Source organism: Melospiza georgiana, chromosome 4 (assembly GCF_028018845.1).
Source record: "Melospiza georgiana isolate bMelGeo1 chromosome 4, bMelGeo1.pri, whole genome shotgun sequence".
In the NCBI taxonomy this organism is placed as follows: Eukaryota; Metazoa; Chordata; class Aves; order Passeriformes; family Passerellidae; genus Melospiza; species Melospiza georgiana.
Window position 1 is genome coordinate 57,099,046 of NC_080433.1, and position 25,788 is coordinate 57,124,833.

At 40.4% G+C, this 25,788-nt stretch overlaps 1 protein-coding gene across 1 annotated transcript in view; it reads left to right on the top strand.

Annotated features, from left to right (window-relative positions):
- Positions 1-25,788, top strand: part of CFTR (CF transmembrane conductance regulator) — an 87,275-nt gene that overhangs the window by 58,933 nt on the left and 2,554 nt on the right. The window contains exons 19-24 of the mRNA XM_058022998.1: positions 567-717; positions 1,843-2,070; positions 4,112-4,212; positions 12,849-13,091; positions 15,939-16,094; positions 23,505-23,594. Of these exons, the coding sequence (XP_057878981.1) occupies positions 567-717; positions 1,843-2,070; positions 4,112-4,212; positions 12,849-13,091; positions 15,939-16,094; positions 23,505-23,594 (969 nt within the window). The remainder of the gene's footprint in view (positions 1-566; positions 718-1,842; positions 2,071-4,111; positions 4,213-12,848; positions 13,092-15,938; positions 16,095-23,504; positions 23,595-25,788) is intronic.

Consider the following 25,788-nt stretch of genomic DNA (forward strand, 5'->3'; position numbering starts at 1 on the left):
AGAATCTTGTACAATTTATTTCCTGTCTTCTGATCAGGACAAGCAGTAGTGTTAATTTCGTGCATGAGTTACAGTCCCTTGACCAAAGAAGTGCAACTTCCCACTTTTTCTGATCCTCAGCAAGACTGCTTTGCCCAGAACCTGGAGGAGGCTGTCACTCAGCTCCTGACAGTCTTGCACACCTAGTCCAGACAAGGACAGCACTGTAGGTTTGGTTGGTGGCTGCAGATATTGCAAGAGTCATTCTTATATTTTAAGTGGAGAGTGAGTGCCATTGCTTTTGTGTGGCTTCATATTTTAGAAGCCTGCAATACAGACTACTATAGAAAATACTTTCTCCATCTATTAGAAAAACTAGCAGCTTATTGCAACAGGTTATGGATCAGGTCCAAGTTATTCATTACCTTTTCATGGAGGTTTGTTCTCAGCTGCAAATCTTCTTAGGTTAGCACTTCATGTTTGTTGAAACAATACGTAGTTGCCATAGGAAGGAGATTCATCACCAATCTCTAGTCTATAAAATGACAAGTTTACTTTATCAATAGTATTTTTCTTTCATTCTACAGTTAATACTGATTGTGATTGGCGCTATAACAGTAGTCTCAATATTAGAACCCTACATCTTCCTGGCATCAGTGCCTGTGATAGCAGCCTTTATTCTGTTAAGGGCATACTTCCTCCACACTTCTCAGCAGCTGAAACAACTGGAATCTGAAGGTAGGAGCAGCAAAGTTGGTAGACTTTTAAATCCACAACAAATCAATTGAGAAGTGATTTACTCTTTCTCCTCTTTTTTGCATCTTCTCTTGCAAGATGACATTGTCTTTGGGAGCAGAATACATATCTCTTAAAGCCAGGGCTGTTACTGATCCAGCCAATACTGAGTGCTCTGCTGCCAAAGAGCAATAAAAAAGGCCTTTTAAAAGATGGGCTTTATCACCACTGCAGCTGAAAACAAATAAAGTCCTGACATGACATACAGTTTTCTTGAGAGTAAATTTAACTTGCAAAATGGTGGTCAGACTTGGTATGCACCCTTTGAGTTTGTTTCTTTGTAAGAAAAAATTTCAATGGATGTATCTTAATCAGAAAGAGCTCTGATTTCTCAATAAGTTATTTGATTAAATTTCCTTCCTCTCGCCCCATTTAGAGATTAAAATGTTCCAAAAAAAATTGAAAACCTCATTTGGAAGTGTGAATTTGCAGATCATGCCCTGTTGCCTGGCTTTCCAGCAAACGGGCAGATCCTCGGCAAATCAGTCCCAAATTTTCAACAGTGGTGATCTTCTTCCCTTTTACTTAAGTGTAATTCTGGAGTTCTTCAGATCTAAATTTAAATTTCTTTGATGTTCACAGGGATCCAGCACTGGCTCACCACTTTTTATGTAATGCGAGATTTGCTTAAAATTACCATGTCAGTACAGTTGAATCTGGAGCATTAAAGTACTCTGTCGATGCTAAGAAAGCTTCATATATTGGAGTTATCAAAACTGCAGGAATTAATTTTGGCTGGGGAGGAGCAGCCTTTCTCTTGTGGCATCCTACAGAAGTCCAGGAACATTTCCAAGTAGATATGAGACAAATAGTTATGTGTTAAATATGAAGAGTTACTGTGATCCCTTCCTGTCAATACCCTGAATGCAATTTCAACCCACTCTTGCAAGGACTGTTGCTGTGTATCCTTTGTTAGGATTATTTCAGTCATGTAGTCTGACAACACATGTAAATTGCACACTGGCAGTGGTTACGCTGATGTGAGGTAGAGCATGGTGGGGTGTTTGCATTATGTCAAAGGCATTTCCTCATGCATGTTGATGTTGTTCTGATTTAAACACTTTGCAGCTCGGAGTCCAATTTTCACCCATCTTGTTACAAGCTTAAAGGGGCTGTGGACACTGCGAGCTTTTGGGCGGCAGCCGTATTTTGAGACCTTATTTCACAAAGCTCTGAACCTACACACGGCAAACTGGTTCCTCTACCTGTCAACACTGCGCTGGTTCCAGATGAGGATAGAAATCATTTTTGTTGTCTTTTTTGTTGCTGTGGCATTTATCTCTATCATAACTACAGGTATGGTTACTTTACCCGAAAACTGCAATGGAACTCTGCTGCTTCTTTTTAATGGTTCAGCTTTAGAAAATTCTGAGAGAAATAAGCTGTTGTGGAATTTAGCATACACTGGAGTCATTGATTTAAGTATGTCATAGTAGTAAACACAATTTAATTAAAATAGAAATAACACCATTATTGCCTGCAGTCTGATATTGTAGAGGACTCATTAAAGGGATTAATCTGAAAATAATAACTGAAGGGACAAAACTTTTATTTTGTTGATAGTAATGGCTGTAAAATAATCTCATAATGTGAGTTTGAACCCACATTACTGTTCCATCAATGGACGTTGATCACACCTGTATAGCTCAAAGATTTTTAGTAAATACAAGTTAATGTTCCTCTAACTTGCAAATGGCTAAGACATGAAAATGTTAATAATCTTTTAAAGCCCATAAAGTTAGGAGAAATCGTCATCCAGTTTTTTAATTCCCAGCCCATTTTCCTATGTGAAGTTTTGCAAATTTTATTCAAAATCCCCTGAAAAACAACTCACGACTCCTAGTAAACACAGTATATGGATGAGAATCACACTATACCTTACTTGTACTTGAAGTGGTGTCCATGATTTGCCAGGTGTAGCCAGCCTCAAACAAGAAAAAATTAGGAGTATGATGTCTCAAAAATGTTAATAATTCATTTATGTGGAAAAAATCAGCTAGAAATAACTTCAAATTCAGTTTTTAATTCACTTTGCTTTTGTTATGTTTGGACATGGTTCTACCTCTCCAAGTTTTACACTGAACTTTGTGTGCAGGACCTTTATGCAGTTGCAGTACTATGGTTGCTGATGAACAAAAGTTTGATGATTTTATGGAGGAGGTTTTTAAATCTAACAATATTCAAATTTCTTTCAGCCATACTTCAGTGTTGAAAAGGAGTTATATAAGAGCTTGCAATTTATCAAATATTGTACAGTTTATGAAATGCTATCTTCTATTTCTTGTAGAAGGAGCTCTAGCTCTCCTTACAAATGGAGATACCACACAAATACTTCCCTATGAAAACAGGCACTTACAGTTCTTCTGTTACTAAGGAGAATTCTAGTTCCCTTACCATCCATGGGAAACGATGCTCCCTGTTGTCCTTCTCATTTCTCACTCTGTGTTCTTAGTAGTTTGGGGTTTTTAGAAAAATAATTTCTTGCGTTAGTTGTCCTGTATGTTTTACTTGAGAAAAGGAGTTAAAACACTTTTAAAAAATATTAAAATTTGTCATCTTGGCACCATTATAACCTTTACTGTTATAAATAATAAGCACTTGGAGCAACACTAAATTCCTTATCTTAATCTATCAGCTTTCATGAGGAATATTTTGCTTTTATTGCTTACTTTTATATTTACTTATGTAATGAGACATCTGTAAGAAAACAGGAGGTTTATTGAAGAAAACTATATAAGGAATGGAGAAATTATAGAAAGACATTTGGCTTAAATTCTCAATTCCATTCACACATAGTGAGGTGAAAAATCAACAGTGTGGTAGATTAAATGCTTATATTGTATTGTATGAAGTCATAAAGGAAAATCCCTGGAAAATCCCATGCTTGAAACAGCCAACAATTGGAGCTATAAAATTTACATCTGCATCTTTGTGAAACACTAAGAAGAACATCCTCATCCTCTATTTGTGAAAGAAGGGAAAATGTAAGCTGTTTTGAATTTTAGAGTTGCTAGCTGTGTGTGGGGTCTTGGTTAGATAAGAGTAATCACAGATTCATGTGTGTTGAAAAAAGGAAAGTCAAATCAAGATTGCAGAGACCTTACCAAGATTCTTCTGCCAAGCAAGATTGGGGTTTATAGTGAATTCAGCACCAAAGCCAGGTGTTAAACTATGATTAAGCTCTTAGTCCTTTTTATGATTAACAAATCCATGTTTTCTCCATGAAGTAAAAGAGGCAAGAGTATGAATATGCATCTTAAGATATACATGCTAATTTTCTGTTTTCTAATGGCTTTTTATTTGCACAGAAAAATTGAATGCGTTTTTCTCTCCACAGGTGAAGGACCAGGTACAGCTGGAATTATTCTTACTTTAGCTATGAACATCATGGGAACCTTGCAGTGGGCAGTAAACTCAAGCATAGATGTTGATAGTTTGGTAAGCAAAAAATGCACGGTGCTGTGCTTTCTTTTGAGGAATTGCCTTATTTTGTTGGTTATGGTTGTGCAGTAAATTATCTTCAGAGTTGAATATTATGCAGATATGTCAGAAAAGTTTCTCTCCTACCTTTGATAGCAAACTACTGGCTTTGGGATGGCACAAACAAAGTTTTTTCACGATCAGAAGTTTTTCTGGCCTGGAATAGGCAACAGCAAATACTTGCACTTGAGGATTCAGATTGCAGATGCAGCAGTGACAGGAAAACCTCAAAAAGGCTTGGGGCTGTTTTGTTACATTTCTTGTATTTATAATATAAAATACATCTTCCTTGGTCTACTTAACAGCTTTGCATAGCAGATTACAAAGGATGTTTTTGAGATTCTTTCACCTGTTATCAATAGTGGTTTTAAAATCTGTCCTTGACTTCCCTGGCAGTCTTTTTCTGGTTTTATGTAAAATGCCCTCTGACATAAGACTTTGCAGTCATGCGTAGTTTTCATAGGTAGGACTGGCTTTAAAAGAGAGCATTTCACAAGGTTAGCTTCTCATCACCTATTTGTTGAGACATATGAAGCAGACAAGAAGCTCATAGAAGAGTATGTTTGTTCTTACACTTTTTGTCATACATTAGTTCAAATGTATGAAAGTTTTAGCTTTTATTTTAAATAATAGTTTCTGATCTCTTTCCACTTCATTCATGCTAGGATTTATTTTAGACAGAATTTGTGTAACAAAATACTGTGGTCTTACAAGCAAAAAAAAATTCTGAGAAAAAAGATCTCCCACATCCTGTTTTACCCACTCTAAACCCTAAATCAGCTTCTCAAGCCCAACCATTTCAGTATTGGAAAACAAAATTTTACAGCAGATTTCAGAGTCCCTTAAATCCTGATTAATTGAAATTAATTGCCATATTAAAAATACATAATTGAGGCAGATGGTGACAGTGAAGCAATATTCGCAAGTCTAATGCTATTTTTTTAAAATACTTATTCAACTAGATTCACCCTGATGGAAATCATTAAGAGCCTCAGAACAAGGAATTAACCACTTACAGCATCTAAGATCTTGTTTGCACATGTGACTGCTGATAGTTGAGAAAGCTGATGGCCATTCAGCAGTGATTCCCACCCACCAAACATTTTATGCTAGCTCCTTCTTGGCTTTGTTATGAAGGGCAAGCACTTTGTGAGAGGGCTTCATTGCTGTAACTGCAAGACTTGCTGAATAGCAGTTACATGACTAAAAGTGAAATAAAATGCAATGTTGGTAAATCACAGAATTTTTAGGGTTGGGAGGGACCTCTGGAGATCCTCTTGTCCAACTCTCCTGACAAGGCAGGGTCACCTAGAGCAGGTGACACAGGAACTCTCCACAGGTGGGCTTTGAATGTCTCCAGAGAGAGAGACTCTACAACCTCTCTGGGCAGCCTGCTCTGTTGCAGTCAGAATTGCTGCTAGCATAGTCCAGGGTAAAGAAGCAAAAAGGACCTTTGCACAACATCCACAGAAGTTTTATTCAGCCATGTGGTGAGATGTTCAAGTCCTAGCACCCATACCCAGAGAATCTAACTTTGTCTCTCTACAGGGGCCTGGGGCTGATCTGGTCTCAGGGCAGTACAAAGATGAGGGCCAAACAGGGAATAGGGAAGGTGGCTCAGGAACATAGAAACAGGCATAGGAACAGGGGAAGGAGCCGGGAAGGGAAGAAGCTTTTTGAGGGAAGCTTCTTGTGTCTCCCTAGACCAGGGAATGCCTCCTCCCCCAGGGTCTCCATGCTGTTCCCGTGCTCTGTCATCCTCAAAGTGAGAAAGTTCTTCCTTACATTGAGGTGAAACGTTTTGTGTTTTAGTTTATAGCCATTGCTCGTCATTCTGTCACTGGGCACCACTGAGAAGAGCCTGACAGGAGCCAGCTGACAGCCGCCTTTGAGATATTTTTGCATTAATGTGATCCCCTCTCAGCGGTCTCTAGACTAAACAGGCCCAGCTGCTGCAGTCTCTCCTCATAAAAGAGATGCTCCAGACCCCAGATGATCTGTGTGGCCCTCATTGGGCCCTCTCCAGCTGCTCTTTGTCTCTCTTGTGCTGAGGAGCCCAGAATGCAGCCCAGGCTCCAGATGTGCCTCACTAGGGCCGAGCAGAGGGGCAGGACCACCTGCTGCCCATACTGCTCCCGATGCACCCCAGGTTACCACTGGCGCTCTTGGCCTCAAGGGCACACTGCCAGCTCACAAATTGTCATCCACCAAGACTCCAAGGTCCTTCTCTGCTAAGCTGCTCTCTAGTAGGTCAGCCCCCCCAAAACAACCACAACAGCAACAACCATGTTAATTCACTTGGCTCTCATTTGTAGATTCCATCCCCTGTAAGGCAGAATGTGATCACTTCAAGTATAAAAATCTGTATACAAATAATGTGTGTGTATTGCATGGCTTAATACAAATTGAAAGTGTTTCACAGAAGCAACAGGAAGTCCTACTGTAGTATGCAAGGGGTGCTGGTCACAATAGTGTTTCAATAAAGAAGAACTTCCCCAGAGGGTGCTGGACACAATAGTAATTCAATAAAGAAGAACTTCTAGAACTTTTCCTTTTTAGAAGTACAGTTGTGTTAAAATGTCACCTATTAGCAGCAATAAGAAAGTGACTCCCTTTCCTTGGAAAGGGAGTCCCAGGTTGCACTAGACACTTCTGAGTACTTTGCTCTGATTGAGACAAAGGACTGTGCTGGAGCACTGGTTTTTCTATGTGTTACATTGTATTACTGATAGCCTTCTAAGGTCCATCAGGTTGTAGAGTGGACCCTCTGGACATCGTTTGCCAGTGGATAACTGCTCACCCTCATGACATGAACTTTTAGGTATGCCAGAGGAGAAACTAATAGATATTGCTGGCAGGATGGTTTTTTTGACATTCAAAAGCTGTTGCTGTGCACAAGCAGATATAAATAACTTAATGGCGTCAAGATAATAAAACTGCTCACAGGGTGATACAGATGTATTATTTCTTACTCTGTAGTTTCTGCATTTAGCACTTCCCTCATCAAAGTATTTTACAATTATTTGGCTAAAGATGTTCTGCAGAGGGTTGCCCTAGTAGCTTACTTAGTTATACTCCATTTTTCTCTCTAGAGGTAGTTTGAAGCTCCTCTCAGGACCAGATTGACTAGAACTGACACATCCCCAGATGTCTCCAGTTACAGATATGCACACACCACTCTAGTTGACATCACTCTTGCCCTTCCTTGAGCAGCTATGATGTCTGTGTTTACAAGCCTGCAGACAAGCATGCCTGAGTGAATAGCACATTTGTAGGTAGCAGTCTTTGGCTGTCATATAAGCTGGGGTTTTCTGCAAGTGGTTGACAGCCAAAGGAGTAGCTGGCCAAACAGATGGGTAGGTGGCAAATTTGACTTTATTCCACACAATCTCCATCTTGAGCTTTCCATGACACTGGCACACAGATTGAAGAAATCTGAGTTCCTTGGTTGGTTTTTATTTCTACATACACAGACACTGTCTTTGAAGCAATTTTTATTGTACATGTTTGGCTTCAAATTAAAAATCCCTATTGTCTCCTAATACTCCATAATGGTTTAATGGTTTTGGCATTTCGTTCTCTACAGCCCTGATAACTTGTCTGCTCTGCCTTTATTTAAAAATAAACAACACTGCATACCCCCCTTCCTCCCCTCCAAACATACTCTGACAGCTATCCATTGCTTCATTTAATGCTACAAATTAGGCTAGATTTATTGTTTCACTTTGATAATTTCTGCTAATATCCCCTTAGTTTGTTTACAGTCCTTTTCTTCCTATCCTTCTAGGCAGTCTTGTAGTGTTTTGAATTTTTTTTCCTTCATAAGGAAATAGAAAATATTTTTTTCTTCGGTAAGTGCTGCTTTCATAGATAAGCATTAGCTAGTCCCAGTGGGCTATTTTAATGCTTTCTAACCTCTTCTTTCACTGATGTATATCCTGCAGCAGCAGTGCTTCAACTGTGAAGGAAAGTTCCTTTTATTAGGGAAAGAGAAAATGTCATGCTTTTACTGTTGCCAAGATTACTTATATAAGGAGATACAAAAAGAATCTCCCAAGGAGACATTAAAACTTTCTAAACGTCACTGTGCCTCACCCTCTACATCAGGGATGCTGAAGAATTAAAGTAATACAGAGTAAAGAAGAGGACCAAATTTAAAAGTACAGCTGTGAAAAAGAATGGTGCTCTTACAGATAATTTTTCTTGACTTTTTTTTTAATTTATGACATGATCTTAATATGGTTTATACTACTGTAGGCAGAAGATCTGAGAACACTTAAACACAAGTTTAAGTAGAATAAAATCTGCGTCAGAATGGTAGTCCTCAAAGTGAGGTGTTGGTCTTCTGGAAAGCAACATAATGAAAAAAAATCCTTTAGAACATTCTTTTTTCTGACTGCCTGCACAGCAGTGTGAAAAAGAGAAAAAAAAAATCAGCAAAAGTTTTAAATGAGCTAGATATTTCACTTTTGCAGTTCAGAAGAGAAGCACACATCCTATAAGTGCACCCAATATGTAATAGCAGATGATGTGGAACCTCAGTAAAACCATATGTTCTGCCTACAGAAGCAGTTTTGGCAGTGACTTAATGCACAAGATTTTTTTCCAACATGAACCATTTGGACCAATCTCTCACAGATTCCCCAGCTGCACAGTGCACCTTCCAAGCATTGTTTGTGAGGAGGTGATGTCTGGCAACTGAGCCATTGAATACCATGTGTGTCTGGTCTGAAAAGGGTGACTGCTCTCTTTTTAGTGCAAGATAACACAGAGCCTGATTAAATTAATTCTATTAGCTTACTTGTAAAATAATTACTTCCACCTTCTGGCAATATGAACTATATAATTATGAATTCTCCTTCAAAGTTAAGAAGAGTTTAAGTTATATTAATGAGGAAATAAATAAAAGAATTTGCAGTGCTATTAAAATCTCAGTAAAATACAATTAGGCAAGGCTAAAAATAGTGTACTATGCTTAGGGATGAAAATAGTAAATATACCCCTTTATTCAAAAGTACTAGTTAAAGAACATGAAGATAGCTGGCACAGTACTGATGGGAATAATGGATAAGAAGCTTGCTGTCTCCTATCCTATACCTGTCATTATGAATGACAGAACATTTCTACCTGTGAAAGGAAGAATGGATATTTTTGTCAAATGTTCCTGACATGCTACATTCTGCCCAGATTTAAATCATAGTTCAAGCTATAGAACAAGGAATTCAGAATTGATTTAAAATTGTTAAACTGTCTAAAATACATAACTGATAAGTCTGTCAGAGCTAGGACATTGGGATGAAATTTTATTTTGTAGAGAAGGGCTTTTCCCCCAGCTGGCTTCCCAGCAGACATTAGACAGTGTGTAGTGGTATGGCCCCTTGGGCAGTTATGGGGAATCTCTGCCCATAAAAACTTTCACAGCTCTTGATGAAGCCAAGAAAGACCTGCATTTCTAATGACTGTATTTGACTATATGACTGTATTTCTATAAAGCTAAGATTTCTGCAGACAAAGGTACCATCAAACACCAATTAAAATAACTGCATGGTCATTGTGGGATTTACTATTTTCAGTCAGACAGGGAGAAAATTGTCAGCCTGATTCAAGCCTGATTGAAAATTGTCAGCCTGATTCTTCCTGTTTGTATCACCAAAAAGAGCAGGCATATATATATACATGAACATGATGATGACCATGCTTTTCCATCTTGCACAGGGGTTGAGATGGAAATAAGAATTGATAGGCTTGTGTGTTAGCATGCTTTTTAGAACTTCTGTCACAACTGTTTTTCAAGATGCTGAGATATAAACTATGATCCAAGTATTGCCTTGCATTTGCTCCCACATAGAAAATCTGCCTAACAGCACTTCAATTGGGATTGAAGAGCAAAAAGGAATTGTAACTTATACATCAAGGAGAAGCACTTTTCAGAAAGAATATAAAAGCAGTAAAACAAAGATGTACAAAGGGTTTTACATGATAGCACTAAACAGAAATCTATTTCTGAGAATACAGATTAGAGAACAAATGTTGTTTACAGGAGCAATCTTTTGTTAAACAAGGAATCTAATTAATTCATTAGTTGGACTGGGGCACTTAGGTAACTGAATGTAAAGGGAAGTCACATCTTCTTCAAGTAAGGATCTGAAACTTTTTTCCTGAACAGGAGAAAAATAGGACATTTTGAAGACTCAAGGACTGCCAGCGTGAACAACATTCTCTGACAGTATGTTAGGAATTACAGCCTCTAAAGAATGGACTTTAATGCTAACCCAAACAAGCTGTGTGTTAGAGGCCAAGAAGCAGATAGAGAAGAGAAACTTGACAAAATCAGAGTTAGGCTTGCAAATGGCTCAAAAGCTGGCTGAATGCTTGATCCTAATTTTCACTAAAAAGGCAGTGTTTAATCTGTGGACTTAAAAGTGGAACAGGAAGTAGAAATAGGATTTATTATATCTGAGGTAGAAATTACATGCAAACCAGCTGGAATCCTGGTTTCCCCAAACTGTACCATTTGTGGAGGGACACACACCACCTGTGAGTCAGTCCATCTAAAATCAGAATCTTCAGCTAGGGGAGATTTGGTTCTGCAGCTGGACGTTTCCCTGAAACGTTGTGCAACCAGACTGGAACAATGCCATCCATACCAGGTAGAGCAGACCTCACATCCAAGTGTTGAGGAAGAACTGGCCGAGAAGCTGGAAATCTTATAATGGTCACCTCAAATAAATAAACAAGCATGCAGTGGTGGTGGCATGTGATAAAATAACAACTGTCAATTTTTTGTTCAGAAGGAGAAATGAGAAGTCATTGATACCACCATCAGTTTGTTGGAGTGATAGCAACAGTCTTTAGAAACTATTTTTAAGAATTGGTTGAAAATGTGATACTTATAGATTAGAATTTCTTAGGTTTGCTGACATTAGGGTTGCATTGCACTACCCTCATCACTGTGAGTGCTCATTTATTTTCCAGACAGAAGTAATGTAATAGATCTCGTTTGCCTTGAGGACAGCATTGATTATGGCTCTCTTTCAGGAATTATATAAATGAAGGATATCAGGATTATTACAAGAACTGTAAACTAGTTAATGAGTTGGTCAGAAAGGAAATGTCATTAAGCTGTGAGTATTAACCTGTAGGGAGGCTACTCAACAAAGATTAGATTGCTGACTGAGCTCATTTTAATCTTTTTTAAATGCTCTCAATAAAGTAAAAGAGTGTTGAAGAAATCCACCAATGACACAAAGCTGAAAGGCAGTGATGGTACAAAGGATCCTGGGACTTTAAATATATTAGGTGACCTCAAATGGCAGATATTAAATAAATTTCAGTAACAAAAGTGCAAAGGCTTGGATTTAGGGACTGCTAAGAATAACCTCAGCTATAAGTGAGGATCTTGTTTAGAAATAGCTAAAATGGAGGAAAGCTTGGCTGACCACCCCTCACTCAAAGGCTGACTGTAAGATGTGACTGTGAAGAAAATAGTGTATGATCCTAGCATGTGTTAATGCAAATATTCTTAGTATAGATAGGGAAGCAACAATGCATTTGTATAATGTCCTGGTAAAACACCTGTGCTTGTTTGTAAAACACAAAATGCTGTGTGCATTCTGGTAAGACAGGAAAGCTTGATTTGAACTGGGGAGTTTGGAGAACATATATTAAGAAGCTTAAACCCAAATTTTCTTTAGTCCTGGAGAACAAAGGGTGAGAGGATCTAAGGTGTCCCTCCATAAACAAATGGGGAAAGCAGCTAACAAAAGGAGCTCTTTAGATTTTAAAATTAAAAAAGTTATAACAGCAAACTTGTCCATAAAGTAAAAAATATGTTTTCTGACCACCTGAGCAGTGAAGTTGTAAAGGAGATTGATTGCTCATTGACCCTTGACCCATTTAATAAAAAGATCAAGAGGATTCTTTCTAGTGCCATGTTCCTTTGAAAATGCTCCAAGACTGCTACTAGCAACTTCAGTCTAAAGTTCATGAACTACAAGACTTTATTATTTCACCTAATATATATAATTACTGATAAAAAATTCACTATCATGGAACTTCCTAGAATTTTTTTAGACTATAATTACTCATAAGTATTCAAATGTTACTGTTTAATGATCATTCCTTTTTTATTTAATGCTGCTGCTTTGCAGTCTACCGATCTTTGGAGATCAGTCATTATTCAAAGAACTTCAGGTTTTGGGCAACCCCAAACCTTCCTGTAGGAAAGAGTTTAAGTGACCCATGTTGTTTTCATGATTATACTTTGTTTTCCTAGATACAAGTCCTCACTTTTCAAAATACAATTTTTAAGGTAGAAAGAGCTACTATGTCCATTTAAAAAGGAAGCAAGAGGAGTCACATATTAGACCAAAGTCAGTTGAACAAGTGCAATGGAATCTAGAGCTCTAGATGAGAAGCAGCCTATCTTTGAAGATTACATCATGGTACAATAAAATTTTGGGTTACTCATAATAGTAGCTTACACAGAAAAAAAGATTCACTGTTCTGGCTAGGAATTAGGAGCAATTTAATTTCATTTGTTTTGATAGTTTAGTATGAATTACAATTAAAATACCGTTTGTTTTGATTTGCAGATGCGGTCTGTCGGACGAATATTTAAATTCATTGACATGCCAACAGAAGAGACAGAAAGCATTAAGCCACAGAAGAATAATCAGTTTTCAGATGCCCTTGTAATTGAAAACAGGCATGTGAAGGAAGAGAAGAACTGGCCATCTGGGGGCCAAATGACTGTGAAAGACCTTACAGCCAAATACGGTGAAGGTGGACCTGCTGTACTAGAAAATATTTCTTTTTCAATAAGTTCAGGGCAGAGGGTAAGACACTGTTTTATTGTGGTTTCTTCTGACTTCTATTAAGCTTAAGTATAAAATTGTCATAAACCTATTTGATGACTAAAAAGGATTTTGAGTCCCGTAACATTTTCTAAATGAAATTGTTGCAAAACAAAATATCTTCTAAACTAACTGAAGAACAGAAATGACTTAGGATAAAATACATGTGCAACATTTTCCCAAGCTGTATTCCTGTGCCTGAAATCCTGCTGCTGTGGAGAGGGGAGCTTGCTGGTGAATGCAGGTGCTGGGGACAGGCTGACCCGACGGGGCAGGGCACAGAAGAATACAGGGTGCCGTGCCAAGGGTAACGGAGGGTGGAGGTGCCATCTCACCCATGCCATGAGGGCTCTGTGCCACCCTCAATTATTGTACACCATAAACAGCTCTATCCTTACAGGACTGACAAACCTCTCTAATCCTCACCTGTGTTTGGGGCTGTGTTTAAGAAAGGGCTTTAGCTTCAGGACAGCATTTAGGTAGAAGTTTAACACTTTGCTTCAAGTTCATGCTGAAAGCCTGTCCTTGGTGGAATAGAAAGAAAGGTTTGTGATTTCCTGAGCTGAAGGCAAACAGAGGAAGAAGAGATTTTAACTGTCCCATGTAAATGAGAAAACAGGTTCAGTGACAGCTCCCTGGCCTTGACATGAGGCACATATTCACTCCTAATTTGGATAGCACCAGTCTTTGCCAGTTTTTTTAGCTTTGTCTGGGTTTACACAAACTGAATGTTTCATTTACTAAGTTTGAGGGCACAAAAATTTTGAACCCAGAGTTCCGACTTCCTGTAGCACCATCCTGAAGGCACTCTGCATTTGAAAGAGAGATACCTGTGACTCCTGGAAGATTTTCTGGTAGATTTTCTTCCTGGAAGATCCCTTGAAGCAGTAGAGTAAGGAAAATAAAAGACACTTTTGTACTGTACAGAGAGGGGGAGAGAGCAGTAAAAACAAAAATCCTTTTCTCGAGGGCTGTGATTCAAGTTTTGTGATCAACCCTGGACTCAGATGCTCCTTAAACTGGAGAGAATTTGTCTCTACTGCATAGGTAGTGCACCAAGAAGGAAACAGGAGTTCTCCTCTGCTGAGGGATGGAATGGAATGGAATGGAATGGAATGGAATGGAATGGAATGGAATGGAATGGAATGGAATGGAGCACTCATCTAGTCCCACTACCTTACCACTTAATAGCTGTCCAGAAGTTAAAGCGTATTATGAAGGGCCTTTAAGACTTACAGGCTTGGGGCATCAATCACCTCTCTAGGAAGCCTGTTCCAGTGTTTGACCACCATGTTAGTAAAGAAATGCTTCCTAATGTCCAGTCTGACCCTCCCCAGTGCAGCTTTAAACTCTTTCCACATGTTCTCTCACTGGATCCCAGGGATAAGAGATCAGTTGCCCCCCAGCCTCCTCTCCAAACTAGACAAGCCCATCTTCCTGTTCACTCACCACAGGACATTCCTTTCAGCCCTTTCACCAGCTTTGTTGCCCTCCTCTGGATGCATTCACCTCCACATCCTCCTCAAACTGCAGAGCCCAGCACTGCACACAGCACTCCCATTGAGGCTGCTCCAAAGCTGAATAGAGTGGGATAATCGTCCCTTTTGCCCAGCTGGTGCTGATGCTGTGTTTGATCAGCCCAGGATGGGCTTTGCCCTCTTGGCTGCCTGGGCACACAGAACTGACTCTCATTGATCCTGCTGGCAGCAGCCCCCTCAGATCCCTCTCTGCAGGGCTGCTCTGCAGCCACTCCTCTCCCAGTTTATACCTGTGCCTGGCATTGCTCCATCCCAGGTGCAGAATCTGACATTTGGATTGTTCAATTGCAATTAAATACTGCTCAGTGTTCCAAACGATCAGATTTCTCTGCAAGGCCTCGAGTCCTCAAGAGAGTCAACAGCATTTCCCAGTTTGGTGTCATCAGCAGCTTTGCTCACGGTGCATTTGACTCCTGCATCCAGATCATTGCTGAATACATGGAAGAGAACTGTCCCTAGGATTGAGCCCTCAGGAGTAGGGCTGATGGCAGTCCCCAGCAGAGGTAGCCCCATTCACTACAAGCCTTCAGCCACTCTTCAGTATGGTCACACTAAAAAAGCAGCCCACACTCAGACAGGACAATGTTAGCTGTGTAAACCCAGATGTTGGGAAAGCAGCATCTCGGAGTTTGTTGGTGGTTACTGTAGATATTTGCTTTTTCTGGCAATAGGTTGGCTCCCCTACAAGGGAAACACAACTTTTAAAAAACCTCAAAACCTGTATTACTATGTTTCTTCACACCTTAGAGATAAGAAAAATCAGCATCAACTGGGCAGGTAGAGGACTTGCACAGATGCTTAGAGGTGTCCAATGGGATGATGTCTGCTGTAACCACTGCCTCTGCCCCAAGCTATCCCACTAATCAGAGTTAGGCCCTTTATTTTCAATCATATGAGAAGTAACTTACCAGGGTGATCCAAATGAACTCCCTACTTAGTTTTTGGTTTCTGGATATGATTTTGCTGATGAGGGCTTCATGGCAAAGTGAAGAGAAAAGGCACAAAGAGCTGGGCTGATCAATGCAAGATAATAGACAAGCAAATTTCTGTCCTTCAGCTAAGGGTAGGCTAAAATATTTTTCATCTAGTTAATTCTAAAAAAAGAAAGAATAGTCGCCCCAGTGTTTGATTCTGCCCTTGCTGTAGGCTTTTATCATTCCCACATAAATGATGTTTGCTATCCCGTTGAGATCCATCTGGACTGTTCTTCACTTCTGAGACCTCTAAGGCTTTTGCCTTAGTCTGTGATGTGAAGAGTATTAAATGTTTGCTTGTATGATTTGCATTGCAGGTGGGCCTTTTAGGAAGAACAGGTTCAGGAAAAAGCACTTTACTTTTTGCATTTTTAAGACTGCTGAATACAGAAGGGGATATCCAGATTGATGGAGTCTCCTGGAACACAGTCAGCGTGCAGCAATGGAGAAAAGCATTTGGAGTGATTCCTCAGGTAATAAGATTATTGAATATTTTTTGTGCCTTTATTTTCATTGGTTCTATATCTGTATGTACATGTATACTTTTAAGATGTTTGTTATTGTATGCTGAGAAAAAAACCAAACCATGGATTTTGTGAAAAGGGGAGTGGCATGGACAGGTGGAAGGATGCAAACTTTGAATTTTTAGGGTTTCTCTGCCTCTCCCACAAGAACTCTTCTAGAAATGGGAAGGTACAGCAGGCTCAAACAGAAGTATTTCCAGCCTGCTTGTCCCTGCCTCTCTGAGACAGTTTGCATTTTGATTCAGGATAAGATAGTGCCACCTGAAGAAAAAAATTACAATCAGTGTTCTCAGCTACTGTTTTCTGAAGCTCTACATTACATATTATGGTTAACATGTGGACACTGCACATTGTGTGCTTTCCCTGGCAGACTGGTAGCAAACATATAAACCTAGGGCTTCTGAGTCTCTTGCCAATGTTCCTGCCACTGCACAGCATCTTGTATCAGTTACATCTGTGGAGTAACACTGATCCGTGAGTCACACATATTGACCATCTCTTCTCTGACAGTTATACATCAGATAGTTCTTCAGTTTCCAGACATGCACAATGTCCTCCATAACAGTATTCATTCCTTTGGAAATCCTGTGACTGTGGCAGACTAATTCAAGTAACACTTGATGGCAATCTTACCAAGAGTTGCTCGTTGTGTCAGGCAGCAGTGGGAGACCGACTGCAGATGAGCCTGCCACGCTGGGAGGGGCCAGGCAGCCTGTCCTGCCTTCATACATCCATCCATCCTTGAGGGTGGCTACTAGCCCCAGCGACTGAAAAATGTGGTTTGATCCCCAGTCACCTTGGATGACCTGCTCTTTGACACACCCACAAAGGAGTGGCCAACCAAGGTGCCCAAGCAGCCCTTTGTAGCTGTTAGCTGTCAAACCCTAATTGTGCAACTCCCCATCCTGCCCCCACAGTAAAGCTGTTTCCATCTTGTTGCTGTAAAGATTTGATTTGGTCCCTGATAGTTTCCCATCTGAGAAATGTGGTTTTTGTCTTAGAAATCTGGTGATTGTATGTGTAGTATAAAGCTGTTGTTGCAGTGACTACATGAGGCACTTTAAAATAGTAGGAGAGACTCTGGGACAGACAGACTGTTAAAAATAAAAATGCCCTAAGTTTTACAGCTTGGGTCACTGTTAAAAGACACTGAAATATTCATGCTGGAAGAAAAATGGCCTTGATTTTGCAAACACAAGGAGAACTCAGAATTCAATTTTTCAATGGGATGATCAGTTTTGATAGCTTTCCTCTTCCCTTTCAAATATGTTATTCCATGGTAGCCCAAGTGCCATTTATTTAGGGTAGGCATACAAAGCAGGCACAACTTTCTTTTCTTTGTGCATTTCATGCTCTGAAATTTACTAGAGGCAGCAATTTTTTAGCACTTTGACCTTGTCAGAACAGACCCTTTCTTCCCTGCCACGTTACACCCTTAACAAACCAAGCCTAACAGAGCAGTGTTGAGTCCACGTGTTGCATTAATTTTTTACCTGAGCTCTGCCTGTCACACACTGCCTGCAGAGCTGAGGCTTGCTTGGCAAGCTGCCATTTGATAACTGACCTCTTGTCACCACTTCTGTCATCTCTTCAACATTTTCATATCTATCTATTCCTTTAAACTTTTATTTCTTTATTGCAGCTGATTCAGTCCTGCAGAGTAATTGTTGCTTGCGAGTATGACAAAAATGTCCCCCATTCAGATCAAGGCAGCTGTGCAGTGAATTGCATGTGCAGCTGCTTGTATTTAGTTTAGAGGACAGGTATGTTGTACAGCTGTCTTCTGAAGCATGGCTGTACAAGGATGAAGGATGCTTTTACCAGTAAGGTATGTCTGCACTGGAAAATTTTCCTGTAGAGCCAAGTATACATTTCTGTATTGGAAGGGGCTTCCTTATCTCTCTCATAGTCATCTTTTTGTTCTCAGCCTTTTGCCCTTTGGGATGTGGTTGCCCACCAGAATTTCTGTGTTCCATCTCCAGCTGTCCTTGGGAATGCATGGACTGAGAAGTAATCTGAATGCTTGGTAACAAGCAGTCTCATTGTCTCAGTGAAAATATGAGGGATAATTCTCGTAGCTGAACACTCACTATAGAGTCACTAATGGTATAGAAAATATCATTCTGCAACCATCAGAAAAATGCAAGAGACATTTATTACATGAGCATATATGAGCATGAGAGATGGTTGCCCTTCTGCTAGTGAGGTGCATTGTTAGTTCATTGTTAAAATTACACATTTAGTTCACATTTGGAAGTCCCTGATACATGGATCAATGCCAAATAATCCCAGCCCTCCATTCTCTCTAAGGTCATGAGAGTTGCCAGCCTGTTTGCATGCTTCAACTCACAGCACTTGTCCCAAAGCCTTGGCAAAGAACTGCACATTATGCCTCAAAAGTTCCCACATTCAGAACAAAATGAAGTTTTCAGCAGCACTTTCCCAGCAGGAAGGAGAAATTGCATATGCCACCCTGCCTTTCCCAGGAGAACAAAGGGAGCCTTTTGTTCTTTGCCATTCACCAAAAGCTTCAGAATGAAAAAAAAAAAGTTGCCTTTTCTTTCCTGGGAGGCTCTCCTACAGCAACACCTGGATATTCACTGTCTCCAGGAGAGGCTTCGCCAACAAAAGGAGAACGGAGTTCCACCTGAGGCATGCTTCCTCCTGAAAATTTTCCAACACTCTCCTTAACCCCAAGTTTCCCAATCTAGTAGAAAATAAGTGCTTTTCCAGTGTGGGAACTTCACTAAAGCACCACGACATGGCACACACAGAGTCCTAAGACTCTGCTCTCTGCTCCATGCAGGCTGTGCTGGAATGACCTGCAGGGTGCTCAGGGATCGCACTGAGCAGAAGCAAAGGTAAACCCCTTGTTTCTTTCAGTATCTCAAATCTGGCTGCCATGCCTTGCAGAGGTGTGAAGGGTTAAATGATATAAAACATATTTCCTGAAGCACTCACAAGGAAGTTCCTTGCTGTAGCTTCTCACCTGGCTGTGCTGCTGAAGCCCAGCCTGCCCAACACTGCTCCTACAGGCTCCCAGAAACATTTGCTGCACTCACACCAGGCTGTACTTTTGCACCCATAATCTATTCTTCCTGGACAGGCCTTTCTGATGATTCTCCTGCCGATATTTGCTCACCACATTTCCAGAGGGAGGATTTTCAGCATTTGGTTTCAACACAGTAAGGCTTTAAAGCCTGGGTCGTCATGCAGATTGCGCCCTGAAATATTTAATGGAGTCAGATTGAGGACATGCCTTCAGAAATTTGTGTTTGAGGGGAGAACAGGAGACCTGCAGTTGATTTGCAGTTAAAACAAGTGATGAGAGACCTGAGACCCATGAGGTGCTGCTAGCTCAGAGGAAGGGCATGACTTCTGATGTTTTGTTTAGTGTTATTCCATGCATCCTGCTGGATCTCACAGTTTTCTATATGTAAATACTCCATATAGAGTTAAAATCAAGCTCAACATGGAGAAAAACTTTTCTAGAGTTTGCAGGACTGCCAGCTGACAAGAAAAATAGCTTTGTTCCTTTATTTTACTGAAGAAGTGAAATTTTGCAACTTTTATCTTTGTAGTTCCAGTTTTTCAGCAGCCGTCACATTCTGTTCATTGTATAGGTCTGTCTGTCCGTCCGTCCGTCTGTCTGTCTGTCTGTCTCCAGCACTATTTCTCATACCCTTCAGGCCTGCTTACTTTTGGAGGTCATAGCTGCTTTGTGGTGTGCCAGCACAATGTCTGTTGTGGTGTGCCAGCACACTCCTGTCTGGTGCAGCTGCTCAGCAGGGCCACTTCCCGCAGAGGTGCCTGCAGGGCACTGGGATGAGGCAGCATCACCACGGTGGGGAGTGCCTGCTGCATCAGAGCCGTGCACAGAGGAGCTGGGGGTGTTCATTAACAACCCCTCGTGCTCATGCTCGTTCTGGGCAGTATACAGGTTGAACCCATACATCATAGGTTCAGTGTTGCCAGGGGCACAGCACTTGTATTTACCAGAAGGCTCTGTGGGAGGCAGATGTTTTGTCCCTAAAGGACGCTTATGAAAACAAATGCTCTAACTTTGCATCTGGTGCTAAAGCATTCACACAGTAACTTGATTTTACTTCGTGTTGATATTGCTGTTATAACACAGGCACATTTGTCCTCTAGCCCTGGGGCATGTGGGAGTAAGAGTCCATGGGTCTTGCTGAGGACCTGCAGCAGCAGCTTCTCACAGCCAGGATACTCTTCCTCCTTAGCAGCCTCTTGTCAGCTGATCCTTAACTCTTCTGTGAGCCTTTCCTTAGGTACTCTGGGGTCTTGATTCTCCACATACCACATAAATTGCTTAGGAAGCTTATTGCCCCCACACACCAATACACAGAGGCTGTAGCCACTAATGGGGATTAATGCCCTTCAGAAGGGTTGATTTGCAATATTTGGGGTGGTCAGAACATAAACATGACCATATTTATGTTGCTGAATGTTTTGCTTGTGGGTGGATGTCAGGTCTAAGAAACTGTTTGTTGTATAATCACACCTACTGTCATCCTGTGGGAATTTTAACAAGTGACCAAGAAGGAAATTATTCCAGATTTGCTGTCAGTCTACCCAGCCATCAATTCAATCTTCCAATGCTCTCCTTATTTCTGCTTCTTCCATATTTATGAACAATGTAAGTCCTTCATATTCACTTTTGGATGTTTTTGTTTCACTTTAGACTTCAAGTTTTTAAGAATGTGAAGAGATTTGTTTCTGCTTCTCTTCAAGCAGACCCTTAACTGTGCAGGTCACTCATATGGAATTTACTTAAGTGAACCCTATATGGTTTCTAATGAGCTGGGAGGAAGGAGGTGTTGAAACGGAGAGAGAAGTACCAGAATTCAGGACAATGAAATATTTACTTTGTGGGAATGAAAATCCAACCCTGCTTTTGGGAATAGCTTGCTTTTAGTGCCCTGCTTCTTGAAAGCAGAGTTATTAGAAATAGCAGCAACTTCAGAGGAAAGTTGTACCCCTTATTGGTCTGCCTGGTGCACTTCAGCAGGAATGTTTTTCAGCCCTATCTTCTTTAGAACTGGTTTGTTCAGTTAACTATTCTTTAGCACTGAGAAATGAAAACATGCATTCCATTAGTTAAATGTATGGGGCTCAGAGTGTGAGCAAACCCACGTCTGACACTGTTTCCACAGCACTGCTATTTCCACCACACCCACTCCTTGGAAGAACCTAATCCTGCTGCAAATATGTCACCCCACTCATGCCACCTAACCGGTGCAGGGCATGGGAAAAGGACTGTGCTGTACTTCACTGAAGCTTTCACTGTTATTAACAATAACAATTATAAGGGACTTTTTCCCCTTTGTCCCTACAAAAATTACTTCAGTGATTAATTTTTAGCTGAGTGTGGTTCTGCAGCTCTGTCAGTGTATTGTTTGCCATGTGTTGAAGGTATCATTGCACTTAAATCCACCCCATTGAGGGCACAGCACCACAGTGCAGCTGCTTTTCTCCTCTGGTTTCTTGAATTAGTTATTTCCTTCTCTTTTAAACCAAATACATTGGCAATAGCATGCATATCTTAATCTAGCAAATTAATTAATGTAATTTATTTTCCTCTGCAATGTTTACACTTTTAATTAATAATAATTCAATGATTAATGTAAATGCGTGTATAAATCACTTTGAAATCTGATGAAAGAATGCCAAGTTCCCAGGTTGGGTCAGATGGAAATCATGGCAGACAGGCCAAACTCTGGGAGAGCACTTGCAAGTGTATTCTCTCTCATTTTCTGTTGGTACAGCTAGTCCTCCTCTGCTTTTGGTAGTGTTTGACTACCAAGACTCCAGGAACTTACGTGGCTATGAATCACTGGCATTTCAACATATTTTCTCTAAATAAATACTTTGTTTAGAAAGACAGGAGAAAATAATTGTCTCAATTTTTTCCCCTTGGTATTTGTTGCGTACGTACACAGAAAGAGCAAGCAAATGGTGATATTTCTCAATAAGGCACTTAAATTCTTTGAGAGCAAGTTCTCTGTGCTACAAGCAGTGGGTGTACCTTACAGCATAGAAAAAACCAGTTTCTTAAATGTCCTACAGCCTCAGTGTCCCTTAAAGAACCTAATTTCTCTCAGAATCCACCCCATGTAAAAAGAGATTCAACAAATATTTAATTTTGTCTGAGTCACTGCTTCTTGAGCTATAAAATATGTATCTAAGGTATGATGGCCAAAATCTGCTTGCCTGAACTGATGGGGGAAGCAGAATGGAGTAGCAAACTTCAGCTGGAGAAGGGCGTGTTCTCTCTCAGTGCCAGGAAATGTGCATCCTCTTCCTCTCCTGCACTGGGACGGGGGCAGAGCAGGAGCCAGCACAGCCCGCGGTGTCCAGCAGGGAAAGCTCACCCAGCGGGCTGGGGCTGCTGCAGCCGTGTGACAGGGGGACACAGGGATGGGGACATGGGGAAATGCCAGGGAGCAGAATGATGCTGACATGTGCGTTTGGCTACAGTTTATTAGAAAATGAAATTCATTGATGAAAAACAGCTTAGGACAACGCCCCTGAATTTTGACAATAATAAGCAATAATAAGTGTGCTGGTTTGACCAGCCTATGGTGCAAGAAGGACTCCTCTCCTCTTCATGAACTGAAGATTGAGTATTCTAAAGGGTGGTGCCGGACTGAGAGTTGGTGATTTTGGGGGAATGTATTGCATTGAGAAATTTGGTGGGGGAGGAGGAAGAAAGTGCTTTTGTAAGTTTTTTTTCATTTTTTCCTTAATGTTTTTTTTTCTTTCTTCTTTTCTTGTAGTTTAGTTAATAAAGTTTTCTTTATTTCTAAGCTGGAGCCTGCTTTGCTTATTCCTGGTCACATCTCACAGCAGGCACCAGGGAGAGGGTATTCTCATGGGGGCACTGGCTCTGTGCCAGGCCTAAACCATGACATTAAGCAATAGTTTTTCCTCTCTAAGCAAAATTGTGGAAACACACACTTTAGGTTTATAATTTTCTTTTGGTACGTTTGAATGTGTTTCACATAGTCACGAATCAAAAATAGTTTTAAAATGTTTATTTCAAAATGAAAATGCAGGAAATGTTTTATTCTGAAAACTGCTGAAGTCTGGGGTTTGCTGGTTTTCAGGCAAGTTTGGCTAAAATTTTGTTAAAATAATTGCCAAAATCTTAATAAATAAGCATTTTCAAAATAACTTTTTTTGGAAAAGCATTTAAAAAAAAATTAATAACCTGCAGTTAGCTCTATCTGGTAATTGCAGAAAGTAATTCTTTTGTCTGTATGCTTCACAATTTCCAATGTTTTATACAATGTTTCAGGTTATCTATCTACCTGTGTCTTTATGTCTTTTTTCTTGCAGAAAGTGTTCATATTTTCTGGAAGTTTTCGCATGAATTTGGATCCTTATGGGCAGTGGAATGATGAAGAAATATGGAAAGTTGCAGAGGAGGTAAAGCTGTTCAGTGTCATTTGTCTCCCTCTGGTGATGTGATTGCAGCAGGGTGCTGTGTAGGTCTAATGACTGCCATATTTTACATTTATGTAGAATCTTAAGAAGTAAGGGCAGAGGATAGGTCATGCTGTGCTACAAACCATATCTATTATTCTTATGTAAATAGATAGTTCACTTCTCAGGCCAATGGGAAGCCAGCTGGGAGGAGCTCTCTTCTCTGACAAGGCATTCAGGCTTTTGTTCTACTTGTGTCATGGAGCTTCCTGTGCCATGGAAAATAAGAGTCATGGAATGTTAGAATTCCGAACCTGAAGGTCGTCTTCTAATATTTTGTTGAGTTTTCCACAACATTTTTTTTTCCAATTCCCAAGCTTAGGGGCCAGATTCTGTTTCCATGTCGTACTGGTGCCACACATTGCAGGTGTCAGGTGCCACTCTTGGCTCTGACAGTGCTCCATGGGTTGCAGAGGTGTCTGTAATGCCCAGGAAAAGTCAGGTGAGCATTACAGGAGGCAAAGGGCTGCAGCCCAGAAAGTGGGTACCTTTCCCCAAGGTACAGATGACCTAATTAATTCAGACCTAACCATACGTTGGTGCCACTTTTCTTCACTACAAGTCTCAAGTATCAAAAAGTGCTTACAGGTGTGGGACTTAATCTGAAAGCTTCCTCCTTTCCCATCCAGGAGGTTAACTCTGCCTCTGCTTGCTTTCTTGGGTTTTTCTAATTTCTTCCCTATATTTGGAAAAGAGGAAAGCAGACACGTTCTGTAATTTACTGTCAAATGAAAATATCATGACATTTTTGTTTAGATGGTGTGACAGCAACTTTTCAGACAGCCCTAGTGAAGGCAACAGTGTGCTCAGTGCTGTTTCTCTGCTTTTCTGAGGCTCAGGAAAAAATTTAGTGTGGATCAATGTCCTCTTTCTTGAAGAAGATAAGCTCGACTGCTTTGGAGAATTGTTTTTAGTGTGTTTGAATTGAGCTTGGGATTTTAAAGAGCTAAACCTGATTTACAATGGCGTGAAAACAATTTTATTTTGAAGTGTTTATCATTAAGGAGTTGGGCAAATCTGTATTTGATACGGAGGTTTTCATTGCACGGGCAAGAATGCAAAGCAAATAAAAAAAGAAAGAGCTGTAATGCTTTTTACTGGGAGTGATTGGATTGTTTACCAAGTTCATGCTCTTGAAGTGTGGCTCAGCAGTGAGTCAGTGTAACTTGGGGAGCACGGCACAGAAATGAGCTGTCAGCTTATTCCAGACCCATGTTGACTGTGGAGGATTTAGAGGATCCTCCTGAGATCAGCATCAGCTTTTTACACTCCTTGCAATCAGCTGCAGAGAACAAGGCCTTGTCTGATGTTGCAGTTTTATTGCTCCCATATTTCAGCACCTGAATCTGTCAGACTTGTGTTGACTTGTGAGCTTAAGTCTCACTCCTGCAGTCAGCTGTCTGTCTGAACCTATGGGTACATGGAGAGACCTTGTGCAGTTTTAAGAAGAAAAGACCTTTTCCATCGATTGAATGCAGAATTACATTAAGGACACAATGTGTGTTCAAAAGAGAACAAGGAACAAAACACCGGCATTAATTTGCATAAAAATCAAAGCACGAGCTCTTCAGAAACACAACACATATACTCATACACCACAGTTTAATTTTGTTTCCATGCAAAGGGAAACCCCTTTGTAGGAATTCTAATTTTTTTGTTTTCCCTGAAATGCAAATTAGTTGCAGATCAGTAATATTTAAAAAATCCAGGGGAGGTGGCCTTTATAAATTTCTGGAGTTTCATTACATTTTTGTAGAGTTTTATAGAGCCATGCAACTCACATATATTTCCTAGTTTTCATATTTTGTAAAAATGTCTCTTGAAACTCTGCTGATAAGGCCAAGGACCATAGTTGGTTTGGATCTGTGGAAGATGGAAAGCTTTGCTTGGAGGTGTAAATCTCACAAGGAGAGTAAACAGGAACACTGGAAGAAACAGTCAGAAAACATCTCCTGGGCTGGACTTTGATTTCTGGTCCAAAGGCAGCAGCTTTACTTGGCATGGGCACCTTTTTAAACACTTTGTCACCAGTGCCAGAGGGAAGCCCCTTGTGCCTTTAGTGTAACCAAAGTGCACAAGACCTTTGGGGCAGCAAAAGGAGCGCCTGGAAACACTGTCAGAGCTGTAGAGACAACAG